The following is a 14,513-nucleotide window of genomic DNA, read 5'->3' as shown; positions in this document are numbered from 1 at the left end:
GAGATGTATATGATGCAACCAGAAGGTTGTGTCGATCCTAAAGGTGCTAACAAAGTGTGCAAGCTCCAGCGATCCATTTATGGATCGGTGCAAGCATCTTGAAGTTGGAATATACGCTTTGATAGTGCGATCAAAGCATATGGTTTTATACAGACTTTCGAAGAAGCCTGTATTTACAAGAAAGTGAGTGGGAGCTCTGTAGCATTTCTAATATTATATGTGGATGACATATTGTTGACTGGAAATGATATGGAATTTCTGGATAGCATAAAAGGACACTTGAATAAGAATTTTTCAATGAAAGACCTCAGTGAAGCTACTTATATATTGAGCATCAAGATCTATAGAGATAGATCAAGACGCTTAATTGGACTTTCACAAAGCACATACCTTGATAAAGTTTTGAAGAAGTTCAAAATGGATCAGTCAAAGAAAGGGTTCTTGCCTGTGTTACAAGGTGTGAAGTTGAGTCAGACTCAATGCCCGACCACTACAGAAGATAGAGAGAAAATGAAAGTCATTCCCTATGTCTCAGCCATAGGTTCTATCATGTATGCTATGCTGTGTATCAGACCTGATGTGTGCCTTGCTATATATAAGTCTAGCAGGGAGGTACCAAAGTAATCTAGGAGTGGATCACTGGACAACGGTCAAGAACATCCTGAAGTACATGAAAAGGACTACGGATATGTTTCTCATTTATGGAGGTGACAAAGAGCTCATCGTAAATGGTTACGTCAATGCTAGCTTTAACACTGATCCGGATGACTCTAAATCACAAACCGGATACGTACTTATATTGAATGGTGGATCTGTCAGTTGGTGCAGTTCCAAGCAAAGCGTCGTGGCGAGATCTACGTGTGAAGCGGAGTACATAGCTGCTTCGGAAGCAGTGAATGAAGGAGTCTGGATGAAGGAGTTCATATCCGATCTAGGTGTAATACCTAGTGCATCGGGTCCAAATGAAAATATTTTGTGACAATACTGGAGCAATTGCCTTGTCGAAGGAATCCAGATTTCACAAGAGAACCAAGCACATCAAGAGATGCTTCAACTCCATCAGTGATCAAGTCAAGGAGGGAGACATAGAGATTTGCAAAATACACACAGATCTGAATGTGGCAGGCCCGTTGACTAAGCATCTTCCATGAGCAAAACATGATCAGCACCAAGACTCCATGGGTGTTAGAATCATTACAATGTAATCTAGATTGTTGACTCTAGTGCAAGTGGGAGACTGGAGGAAATATGCCCTAGAGGCAATAATAAAGTTGTTATTTATATTTCCTTATATCATGATAAATGTTTATTATTCATGCTAGAATTGTATTAACCGGAAACTTCATACATGTGTGGATACATAGACAAAACACAGTGTCCCTAGTAAGCCTCTACTAGACTAGCTCGTTGATCAAAGATGATTAAGTTTTCTAGCCATAGACATGTGTTGTCAATTGATGAACGGGATCACATCATTAGGAGAATGATGTGATGGACAAGACCCATCTGTTAGCTTAGCATAATGATCGTTAAGTTTTATTGCTATTGCTTTCTTCATGACATATACATATTCCTTTGACTATGAGATTATGCAACTCCCGGATACAGGAGGAATACCTTGTGTGCTATCAAACATCACAACGTAACTGGGTGATTATAAAGATGCTCTACAGGTATCTCCGAAGGTATTTGTTGGGTTGGCATAGATCGAGATTAGGATTTGTCACTCCGAGTATCGGAGAGGTATCTCTGGGCCCTCTCGGTAATGCATGTCATAATAAGCCTTGCAAGCAATGTGACCAATAAGTTAGTTGCGGGATGATGCATTACATAACGAGTAAAGAGACTTGCCGGTAACAAGATTGAACTAGGTATGAAGGTATCGATGATCGAATCTCGGGCAAGTAACATACCGATGACAAAGGGAATATCATATGTTGTCATTATGGTACGACTAATAAATATCTTCGTAAAATATGTGGGAACCAATATGAGCATACAGGTTCCGCTGTTGGTTATTGACCGGAGAGGTGTCTCGGTTATGTCTACATAGTTCTCGAACCCGCAGGGTCTGTACGCTTAACGTACGATGACGATTTTGTATTATATGAGTTATGTGATTTGGTGACCGAATTTTGTTCGGAATCCTGGATGATATCACGGACATGACGAGGAGTCTCAAAATGGTCGAGAGGTAAATATTCATATATAGGACGATGATATTCGGACACCGGAAGTGTTTCGGGGCATACCGGGTACATATCCGAGTACCGGGGGGGTTACCGGACCCCCCCCCCCCCCCCCCGAGGGAATAATGGGCATTATGGGCCATGGGAGGGAAGCACACCAGCCCACAAGGGGTGGTGCGCCCCCCTAAGGAAGGTGGCCGAATAGGAGAAGGAGGTGGGGGTTCGCCCCCCTTTCCTTCCTCCCCCCTCTCTTCCCTTTTCCCCTTCCGGTAAAAGGAAAGGGGGAAGGCCGAATTGGACTAAGGGCCCAAGTACGATACCTCCTACTTGGGCGCCCCCTTGGCTGCCTCTCCTCCCCTCCAACCTATATATATGTGGGGGGCACCGGTAGAACACACAACATTGATTCCTAGCTGTGTGCGGTGCCCCCCTCCACAGTTTACGCCTCCGGTCATATTGTCGTAGTGCTTAGGCGAAGCCCTGCGTGAATCACTTCACCATCACCGTCACCACACCGTCGTGCTGACAAAACTCTCCCTCGACACTTTGCTTGATCAAGAGTTCGAGGGACGTCATCGAGCTGAACGTGTGCAGAACTCGGAGGTGTTGTACCTTCGGTGCTTGATCGGTCAGAAGAGAAGAAGTTCGACTACATCAACCGCGTTGTCAAACACTTCCGCTTTCGATCTACGAGGGTACATGGACACACTCTCCCCTTCTCGTTGCTATGCATCTCCTAGATAGATCTTGCGTGAGTGTAGGATTTTTTTGAAATTGCATGCTACGTTTCCCAACACAAGTAGCGACTGCGGAGAAGCGGCAAGACCTGAGCACGCCATGACAGATAGTTGTCCGTTGTCAACTTCACTGGGATGAGATGCGCAAAGTAGAATAGTGCATTAGAGACAACATGATCTGAAAGTGACAGCGGCGCATAAAAGCCCGAGGGTGAAGGACCACTCGGTACCATGGACGAAGCCACCAGCTCCGTCGATGGTCCGCCGTAGGGTGCTCCGTACGAAGTGGGCGCGCCATAAGGAGACGTGGTCACCGAGGCTGGCGGGTAGGCGTAGGCCAATGGGATAGCGGGGATGTAGGGCGGCTATAGCGTAGACGAAGCCGGCCACGTACTGGCCAGGGCAGCACTGTAGGAGCTAACCGACGGTGGCTGCTGCGGATGCGGGACACCGCCATCAGTAGGGCCCGCTAACAAGTGCTGCTGGACGCCGCCGAGGCCCTGCTGCGGGATGTGGTCGTTACCTTGCTGCCGGATGTGGCCATAGACCAGATGCAGATTTGGGACTGCACCCGAGTGATGCAGGTGTTCGCCCGATGCAAGGCGCTGGACGTGGCTCATCTCATGCGGGAGGCCGCCTGATGCAGATGCTTGATACGAGACGTGGCTCAGCTGACGCGGGAGTCCACCCGATGCAAGGTGCTGGACGTCGGTTCGGAGCACGTTGTAGAGCGACTAGGATCCCCACCTGGGAGCGCTCATGGGGTTGATCCGATGCGTCGTAGGTCGGATGGTGCCATAGCAGCCCGCCGGCGGCTAGGCAGCGAGATCGGCCGTAGCCATGGATGCTCTGGCCAGGGAGACGAGCAGGCGAGAGGACAAAAACGGACTGGCCGGGGCAGTCTGAGCGGCGGCGGCTGGGTCGGCGGCCGATGCAACGGAGATCGAGGCGGCGGCGGTTGTGACCGAAGCCATCGATGAGAACGGAATAGCAGTGCGGAAGGAAAGGATCGTAACCCTAAGTTGGTACCATGTAAAACGTTATGTTTGTGGTAAACTACTCGACACCCAATATAAGTGTGGCTATCTCATATATAAGGGTACACGTAGTGTACAAATACAATATAGTACATGATATATATAGAAGCTATGTATATATATTCTCTAACAGCCTGGTCCGATCGCTAGCGTAACTAGCTAGCCCTGATGGCATCTGTTCCGGACTCCGCCGCCCCAGCCGCCGCCGCCGCCCGGCCTCTACGTTCCTGGCCTCACGGCCGCTGTTTCCTCTGGTCGGCGTCGTCCAGTCCGGTTCTGCTCTGCCACCGCTGGTCTTCAGCAATGCCTCTGTGCCGATCGCGGATACAACCGCGGAGCCCTACGCCGCGCCCACGGTGCCATCTCCTGCGTCGCCCGCAGCTGCCTACGGCGTGTGGCCAGCGGCTTCCTATGGCGCATGGCCCCCGGCTACGTACGGTGCAGCGCCCGCGCCTGGGTCATCTGTGCCCTATGCGGCAGCTAACCCAGCCCCACACGATGCGTCTTCCTACAACGCAGCCGCGACTGCTGCGGTGCCCTACAACACTTCACCAGCATCTACGGCGGGTACTAGTCGGCTCCTCAGATCGTGCCATACTATGGTGCTTCACCAGCACAGTATCCTTCGCCGACTGTGGCTCCTTCAACGGAGCTCGTTCACATCTCGCCGACGCCTAGTGGTGGTCCGCATCAGGGTACTATGCGCCGCCTCTGCCGGATCATGTCGCCGCTGCTGCACCGTTCTACTTCGCGCACCTCATCCCGGTGAAACTTCACGACAGATACCTGTCGTAGCGTGCACAGGTGATGCCGCTTCTTCACAGTCGCTACTTGGGGGGCTTTGTTGATGGTACTCTACCATGCCCTTCGCCGTATCATCCGGGGCATCATGCGTGGGTGGCTCAAAATCATGCCATCATCTTTGCTATCCAGTCCTCTCTCACGGAGGGAGTCTCGTCACTAGTCATCTTTGCCGCTACGTCTCGGGATACGTAGACGGCCCTTCATACCAGTTTTACTAGTCATCTTTGCCGCTACGTCTCGGGATATGTAGACGGCCCTTCATACCAGTTTTGCTTCATAACAGGCACGTGCTCATGCTATTCGCACTACGTTTTGGGAGGTGAAGCTTAATGACCTCACCGTCACTGACTACTTCAACAAGGTGACAGGTATGGCAGACACACTTGCTTCCATTGGTAAGGCTCTTGGTCCTACTTCAACAAGGTGACAGGTATGGCAGACACACTTGCTTCCATTGGTAAGGCTCTTGGTCCGGAGGAGTTCACCTCTTATGTGCTCAATGGACTGGGTGACGACTATAACAACTTGGTGGAGAATATCAATGGTCGTGACACTCCCATCCAGCCGCGTGAGTTGTATGCGCGCATTCTTGCCACGGAATAGCGCATCTAGGCTTGCCGCTCTACGCCGAGTTTCCCTTCCGCCAACGCTGCAACGTGTGGGAAGGGCAAGCCCTCCAAGCTGGTGGCAAACCTCCGCCGATCGCGCCTAATTCATGGAACACCACTACACTACCTCCACGGGAGGTCGAGTCCGTGCTTGCTACCCTTCGTGTGGTGCTCAGGTCCCCTGCCACTTTGCCTCCCATTGTCATCGTCACTTCAAGCAGGATTTCTTGGGGATCAGGAACAATGGCAAGGGTAATGAGAAGTAGGCTGCCCTAGCGAGTCATGAGCAGGGACATACTCCTTCCTATCCAGTTGATGCATCTTGGTACATGGATACAGGAGCTACCAATCACCCGACGAGTGAGATGGGCAAGCTCTCTACACAGGAGCCATACCATGGACACGATCAGGTTCTCACCCCTAATGGGGAAGGTATGCACATCTCACATATTGGTCAGGCATCACTTCTTACCCTTCAATCCAAACAATTACGTCCTCTTAATGTCCTTTGTGTTCCCTCTGTTTCACATAGTTTGCTTTCAGTTCCTAAACTTACTCGTGATAATAATGTTCTTGCTGAATTTCATCCTTTTTCATTTTTTGTTAAGGATCGGGACATGAGGGACGTACTCCTTAGAGGTCGACTGCGCAGTAATGGTCTCTATGCACTTGACGTGCCACCATCTCCTAGTGCTTTCAATGGTGTTCATGTGTCTCCATCACATTGGCATGCGCGCCTTGGTCATCCTGGCACTCCCATCATTCGCCATGTACTTCATTGTCACGAGCTTCCAGTCGTGTCCAATAAACTGGTTGATGCAATTTGTGATGCCTGTCAGCAAGTCAAGAGTCATCAGCTTCCTTTTTCTGAGTCAAGTCGTGTAGTCAATAAACCGCTTGAACTTATGTTTTCGGATGTACGGGGCCATGCCCAAACCTCTATTAGTGGTCATAATTACTATGTCAGTTTCATTGATGCTTATAGTCAGTTCACTTGGCTTTATCTTCTTAAATGCAAGTCTGATGTGTTTAATGTTTTTTTCAATTCCAAGCGCATATTGAGTGTCTGCTCAGTCATAAAATCATTCATGTGCAATCCGATTGGGGGGGGGGAGTATCACAACGTCAATGCATTCTTTAATAAGCTTGGAATTACACATCGTGTGTCTTGTCCTCATACACATCAGCAAAACGGTGTAGCTGAGCATAAGCATCGACATATAGTTGAGACTGGTCTTGCTTTGCTTGCCCATGCCTCCGTTCCTTTCCGGTTTTGGAGTGATGCGTTTTCCACTGCATGCTTTCTCATTAACAGACTCCCTACACGACTCCGTCATATGAAAACACCACTTGAGCTCTTACTGAATGAAGTTCCTGATTATACGTTTCTCAAGGTTTTGGGGTGTGTGTGTTGGCCATATCTTCGTCCATATAACCAACGCAAGTTGGAGTTTCAGTCTAAACAATGTGTGTTTCTTGGTTATAGTTCTCTTCATAAAGTGTACAAGTGTCTTCATGTCCCCTCTAACTGTGTCTACATCTCACGTGATGTGGTGTTTGATAAGAATGTTTTTCCTTTTTCTACACTTCCAGTCACCTCCACCACTCCCACTGCACCTGAGAAATCTGTCTTACCTTTGCCTGGTCAATTTGTTTATGCTGCATATACCCCCTTGTCGCTACCTAACCATGGTGCTCGTACTGGGCGCAGAGCACGCCTCGAGCTTCTGGATGAGCAGCCGCCCGCGTCCCCTCGGACGCCCGCCGAGCCCACTCGTGACACCCTCCGTCACTTGGCTTGCCGACGGGGTTGGCCGAGCTGGGCCCTGCCACCTCGTTCCAGCATGGGGCTGGCCACGCGTTGGCCGAGACAGCGTCCACGCCTTCCTCGCCAGGCCGCTCGCCTGGCACGACTGGTTCTGCGTCTGGGGAGCGATCTACATCGTCATCGCCATCTTCATCGACCCCGCCTCCGCCGCCACCTCCCGCTATTTTGCATCCTCGTACGCGCAGTCAGAGCAGTATTGTTCGGCCGAAGGAGCGCACTGGCGGCATGGTTGCGTGGATTGCAGCATGTATGGCATAGACATATGCTGACCCCACTGCTGAGCCTCAACATTTTCAGGCGGCTCTTCGAATTCCTCATTGGCGCAGTGCCATGGAGCAGGAGTTTCAGGCACTACAAAGGAATGATACTTGGCGCTTGGTTCCTCCTGTGTCTGGTGTCAACATCATTGACTCCAAGTGGGTATTTAAGGTAAAGAAGCATGCTGATGGTTCTATTGAGCGATACAAGGCACGGTTGGTGGCCAAAGGGTTTAAACAATGATATGGTCTTGATTATGAGGATACATTCAGTCTAGTTGTTAAACCTATCACCATTTGTCTGCTTCCGTCCTTGGCTATTGCCAAAGGGTGGTCTCTGCGTCAGCTTGATGTTTAGAATGCTTTTCTCCATGGGATCTTGGAGGAAGAGGTCTACATGCGGCAACCTCCAAGTTTTGTTGATCCTGCTCGTCAACATCATTTGTGTCGTCTTGTTAAGGCGCTTTATGGATTTAAGCAGGCTCCTCGTGCATGGCATGCTCGACTTGGTTCGGTTCTTTGACGTCTTGGATTTGCTTCATCCACTGCTGACACGTCTTTGTTCATGTTTCATCGTCCTGAGGTTACTATGTACCTGCTGGTTTATGTTGATGACATTATTCTTATCAGTTGCTCAGTGACTGCCGTTGATCGTCTACTATCTGCTCTGAGTGGTCATTTTCCTGTCAAGGATCTGGGTGCTCTCCATTACTTCCTTGGTCTGGAGGTTTCATGGTCCCCTGCTAGCCTGACTCTCACTCAGCATAAGTATTCCTTGGACTTGCTGCGATGTGCTGGTATGTTGCAATGCAAGCATGCTACCACCCCTATGTCTGCGACTGATCGGTTATCAGCCTTAGATGGTGCCTTGCTTCCTTTAGATGATGCTACGGAGTATCGCAGTATTGTTGGTGGCTTGCAGTACTTGACTATCACATGACCGGACATCTCCTATGTGGTAAATCGTGTGTAGCAGCATCTTCATGCTCCCGAGACTTCACACTAGTCAGTTGTGAAGCGTATACTGCGTTATCTCTCTCATACTGTCTCCTATGGCTTGCATCTTCGGTCTACCTCCTCGAGTGCTCTCTCGGTGTTTTCTGATGCAGATTGGGCTGGGAGCCTGGATGACCGGCGATCAACCGGGGGCTAAGCTGTCTTCTTTGGTCGCAACTTGATCGCTTGGAGTGCGCGCAAGCAGGCCACAGTATCTCGAAGTAGCACTGAAGCAGTGTACAAGGCGGTTGCCAAATGCCATGGCTGAGCTCATTTGGGTACAGTGTCTATTGAGAGAGTTGGGAGTCTCTCAAGAGCAGCCACCGGTTCTTTGGTGTGATAATATTGGTGCGGTGTATGTTTCATCTAATCCAGTTTTTATGCTCGTACCAAGCACATCGAAGTTGACTATCACTTTGTGAGGGAACGCGTTGCACAGAAGCTTCTTCATATCAAATTCATCTCCTCCAAAAATCAACTTGCTGACATCTTCACGAAGCCACTTCCACAACCTCAGTTTGAAGGTTGTAGGCGCAATCTTAACTTGCTTTGTACTTCAGGCCACAATTAAGATTGAGGGAGGGTGTTAGATAATGTTTTATACGTAGCTTCTGTGTATACCTTGTATATTGTATTTGTACACTTCGTGTACCCTTATATATATGAGATAGCCACACCCGTATTGGATGTCAAGCAGTTTCCCAAACCTTAACGGTTCACAAAACCGACGTAGAGAAATTGTTCATGGTAAATTTTCAGATGTCAATAGTATGTACAAAGCAGAGAAGTAAAAGAAGAAAAATAAAAACAAAAGGTAGATGTTAGAAGGGATAGTGAGGGATTGGTGAAATCAATGTTTATGTTTATTGCTTGAGCCTCGTGGGCATATAAGAGTATATTGACCAATTTGGAGTACAAGACAAAGATAGGATAAGATCCTACGCTATCCTATCTTCCCTAATAATCATAATAATAAACATCCCCTGCAGTCAGATCGTTAGCAACGAAGACAGTGAGACTGGAAAAGAATCCAAACGTAAGTCGACGGACATCGCCCCACAGTTGTAATGGTCGATGCATCACGGAAGTTATGGTTTGAGTGAAAATCGACGAGGTTGCTCAAGCAAGGAGGTAGCCCTTTGTGCCGATGTCGATGTAGCCGAGAGCATAGGGTGGTCTAGCCGTTGTCGAGGTACCCGTGCGAGGGATGCCATGGTCTATGTCGAGTCGGGGTGGGCGGTGTCGAGGAAGTCTTCGTGGAGCCGCGGGCGCAAGGAGGCGTCGTGTTAGTCATGGGCGCAGTGATGTCGAGGTAGTGGTGCACCCGGAAGTAGACAGTGTTGACGAGGCGTCACACCAGGTTTGCCAAGACGAGGGACACGTCATGTACGAGGGCATGCGTAGGTGTTGCCAGAACTAGACATGCGTAGACGGACGAAGTCGATGTTAACGATGTGTCACACCAGGCTTGCTAGGTCCGGGGACACATCATGGACGAAGGCACGCGTCGGTGTTGTCGGCAGGGAGAAACATGGGGCGGCGACGCTACGGCCCAATGAGGCGACACAACGGCAACCCGTTGCTTGATCGGTGGAGGGGCGCTCATACTCGATGATGATCTTCATGGAAGCCGCAGAGGCATGCACAAACGAATATCAGGTCGGTCACGCGACAATCGCGTTGGATTGGTGGAATCGATGTTTATTGCTTGAGCCTTATGTGTATATATCGATACATATGCTATCCTATCTTTCCTAATAATCATAATACTCAATAGTAAGTCTAGGTTTTAACCAATGCTAGCTCTGCTCTAGGGAAAGGGGAACTCATCATTACATATTACTATTTGCTACCAAATGCTCTACATGCGCTTTGAAACTCACTATCCAGATTATGGATGGTCTTAGAGATTGGAGGTTTGCCCTTAACGAAGTGGGATGTTTACATCGTTTTGTGAGAGAGTAGCCTATTAGAGTGTGGGTGTGGGTGTATCGATGATGATGTTCGCATCTTCATGCCCTGATACGGTTTCTATGGAGATCAAAAGGTTTCTTGGTGTGACTCGGGAAGTTTTTGATGCAAAATATTTGGGTCTCCCTATGTTAGACGGGCGAATGCATAAAGGGAGGTTCGAATTCTTACAGTCACGTATGAGCAAGAGACTTGTGGATTGGAGTGAAAGATACTCATCTTCGGCGAGTAAAGAAGTTTTGATCAAATCTGTAGCCCAGGCTATCCCCACCTATATAATGAGTGTTTTCAAACTTCCTTTCTCAGTATGTGATCATTTGTCCAAGTTGATGAGAAATTACTGGTGGGGCGTGCAAAATGGTAAGAAAAAGATGGCTTGGATGGCATGGGATAAATTGGTTCTACCTAAATCCAAGGGAGGGATGGGGTTCAGGGATATGAGGGCGTTTAATCAAGCTTTGCTTGCTAAACAAGCCTGGCGACTCCTTGTTGCACCTGAATCGCTTTGTGCAAGACTACTACGGGCTAAATATTATCCAAATAGGAATCTACTGGATACAATTTTTCCGAGTAACTCGTCAGCAGTTTGGAAGGGTATCGAACATGGATTGAACTTGGTGAAAAAAGGTATGATCTGGCGAGTCGGCAATGGTAATCTTATTCGAACTTGGCGAGATCCATGGATTCCTAGGGGTATGCCTTTTACACCTATTTCCCCTAAAAGAAATTGTCGTCTAAATAAAGTTGTTGATTTTCTGGATGCTAATGGTGCATGGAAGGTAAATTTATTGGAACAATTTTTCTATCATGTTGATATTGAAGCTAGTTTGAAAATTCGTTCGTTTCCAAGACAGCGGGAAGATTTTATTGCTTGGCCTTTTGAGAAGTCGGGATCTTTCACAGTTAGGAGCGCCTATCATTTAGCTATGGGTGAGCACATGGACCGTTTCTCGCAAGGAGCAAGCAACACATGTCCTGGTGGTGAACGTGGTATGTGGAATATTGTATGGCGTGCCTTGGTTCCTCCTAAGATGAAAGTTTTTGCATGAAAGGTAATTACTGGTATACTAGCAACTAACTTAGAGAGGAATCGACGTCATATTGGTACAAGGGCAACATGCGGAATGTGTGGGCGAGAAGATAAATCGTCATTTCATACTTTACTAGTCTGTCCCAACGCGGCAAGCTTATGGGACACAATGAAGGACCGTTGGCCATTGCCAAACAGGTATGTATTGCATGTACGGGTGATGAATGGTTTCTTCACTTGCTTGCTGGTCAGCAGAGCAATGTCCGGGACATGATCATTATGGTGCTCTGGAGGGTTTGTCATTTACGTAATGAAGTCATGCATGCCAAATCTATTTCACCGACGGAGGTGTCTTTGTGATTATCTATGCACCTATCTTAACTCTTTGCTACAATTAGGCTGTATGGGTATGGAAGAGGTGATCAAAGGTAAAGCTCCAATCTTGATGGAACCAGTGATTGGAAAAACTCGTTCATCATCGCCATGCCTTCCTTGGCCGGCTCCTCCGCCGGGCTGGGTAGCTCTCTCTGTTGATGGTTCTTATTGTGTGGAAGACGGAGCTGCAAGATCAGGTATGGTTTTACGTGATGACAAGGGTGGTGTTATTTTTGCAGCTTACCGACGCATTTATCACTGTAATGAGGCGCTGGAAGCGGAGTTACATGCGATTATGGAAGGAGTAAGTCTCGCAATTCAACGGTCGAATCGACCAGTTCAGCTACAATCTGATTGTTTGGCAGCTTTGTCAGCACTATCTAATGATTCACTGGACAGATCAGCATATGGTCATCTCTTGGCAGAAATCAAAGGTTTACTGGAGAATAGGGTGTTTGTTCGTATTAAAGTTTCTCGTGATCAAAACAAAGTTGCACATTGCTTAGCAAATTATGGTAGATCTGGGGATAGCACTGCGTGCTGGCTTAACCAATGCCCTCCTTTTATTTCTGAACTTGTTGCTAAGGATTGTAATTCTGTGAGTTTGGAATAAAACACCGTATGTCCATCACAAAAAAAAACTATTTCTCCCTTTCTATAAAAATACGGTACACAATTGATCTCTAAAAAAAGAAAATACTCAGAGCTCGAAAAGAAAGTTGTACCGGAGAAATAAAAACCTTGTCTAGGCCCAACAATACGTTGTAAGCCCACAATATGTTACCGGCTCAGAAGCAATAACCACCCATGACAGGCCCATCTCTCTCTGGCGTCGCCCCTTTCCGACACGGCGGCACCCGGGCCACGGTTTTACGCCACGCTCTCTCCTCTCCATTTCTCTCGCACCCTTCCCCCATCCTTAAACCCTAGCTCTCCCTCTCCCTCTCCCTCTCCCGTCCCGCCTCCACGATGGCGACCGCCGACGGCCAGTCCCAGCCTGCGGCCACCGAACCCTCCCCATCCCCGGCCAAGCGTAAGACGGACACCGGCTCCGAGATCTCTCCCCTCGACCCACCCGCCAAGGCCGCCCGCCCCGGCGCCGACGAGGAAGCGGCCGCCGAGGTCAAGGCCCGGGTCGCGGACAAGGGGAAGGGCAAGATGGTGGTCGATGAGGAGGAAGAAGGCGACGAGGAAAGCGACGATGAGGAGGATGACGAGGAGGTCGAGGGAGATGGCGACGAGAGCGACGGCTTATGCGAGGATCCCCTCTCCGAGGTCGACCTCAACAACATCCTGCCCTCTCGGACCCGCCGCTGCGCCCCAGCACAGCCTGGGGCGTACCTGGTGCCACCAGAGGAGGCAGGGGAGGATGACGAGGACGATGAGGACGCAGACGTCGACATGGCTCCCGGGGAGGAGAGCGGCGACGGGGAGGAGAGCGATTAGGGTCGCAGCTGGACTAACTCGCCTTCGTCTCGCGCTTGTGATGCACAGAAATGTTTCTATGAACTGTTCCCTTGTGGAAGTACATTTCTGCGATTGCATCCAGTTTAGGCCTTTAGGTACCTTATTTATGCATCATGAGCGTTTAATTTCGAGGTATGACCTAATTTAAGTGTTTTTATCGAGTAAACAAGTATCACTGCTGGTGCTTCTGGATTATGTTTCCGCAACCTTGGTCTTGCTTACTGAGATAACTAGATCTATTCATGCTGTGTACTTGGACTTGGATGTGCATGTGGATTGTGCCTTTTATGTTGGAATTTTTTGTATCAGGTAGACATAGCTGTAGCCTCGCTTGCAATTGCAATTGGATAACGTTGTCCTGATTTCGCACATTCACAGCTTGGAGGGCCTTATGCTGTCCTTGTTTGATGCATACCATTTTTCTTCTGGAACCGTTGGACTTAACCTTGTCCAGTTAGGTATACATATCATTTATATTCACCCTGTTACATTCTTGAGGTCATATCTGAGCATTTCTGAAAAGGTTCAAGCATATATATTGTTTTGTTGGGGTGAGCCTTTAATTGGCCAGGGAACAATGTTGCATCTTCTGGCGTGTACGTATAGGACCAAGCCAGGGTATGCAGTGTGCTGTGGTTATCCTAACAGTGCATTTTTACTGTCATGCTTTCTTATTTGTTTGATGTGTTGCAGATTGTCCTTTGCCTTTTCTTTTAATGTTGATTCAACCTAGATTGTTCAGCTAGTTGCACCCTTTAGGTCATGCAAGGCTAAGTTTTTTTTCTCTTACTGTCTATTCAACCTTAATACTGTTCAGCTAGTTGTGCCCTTTTAAGCATGGTTGAAGTATCTGTTCTCCTGTTACCCTGAGTGCTCTGTAACTCATCTTGAGTACTACAATTCCTAGCGATGATAGCTATCATTGTATTGCTAACTTGGTTAGGAAGTTAGAATGGTTCATGATTGGATAAAAGAAAAGCAGATCTGTTTGATGCTCCATACTGGGCATCGCCTTTTACACATACCAAGTATTTCCCTTAGTTTCAGTTATTTTAGATCCCTAGGGGATTTATCTCATAGAACTTGCGTTTTTAGTTGTCTATAAAAAAAGTGGTCATATTGCTAATTTAGAAAGGTAGAACATGCATGGGCAAGGACATTGCGAGGTATGTTCTTGCAAAAGGCAGTTGTGCAAGCCTGCAAGGGCATGAAAC

General features: G+C 48.2%; 1 protein-coding gene across 1 annotated transcript; it reads left to right on the top strand.

Moving 5' to 3' along the window:
* Positions 1-12,681: 12,681 nt before the first annotated feature.
* On the top strand, positions 12,682-13,551 carry LOC125529028 (uncharacterized). Its single transcript, XM_048693438.2, has one exon. It carries the CDS (start codon positions 12,802-12,804, stop codon positions 13,276-13,278), a length of 477 nt encoding a protein of 158 aa, XP_048549395.1. The 5' UTR covers positions 12,682-12,801; the 3' UTR covers positions 13,279-13,551.
* Positions 13,552-14,513: the final 962 nt, after the last annotated feature.

The sequence above is a fragment of the Triticum urartu genome, chromosome 2A (assembly GCF_056163025.1).
Source record: "Triticum urartu cultivar PI428250 chromosome 2A, HENAU_Tu73, whole genome shotgun sequence".
Taxonomy (NCBI): Eukaryota; Viridiplantae; Streptophyta; class Magnoliopsida; order Poales; family Poaceae; genus Triticum; species Triticum urartu.
This window is presented reverse-complemented; position numbering and strand designations above follow the sequence as displayed.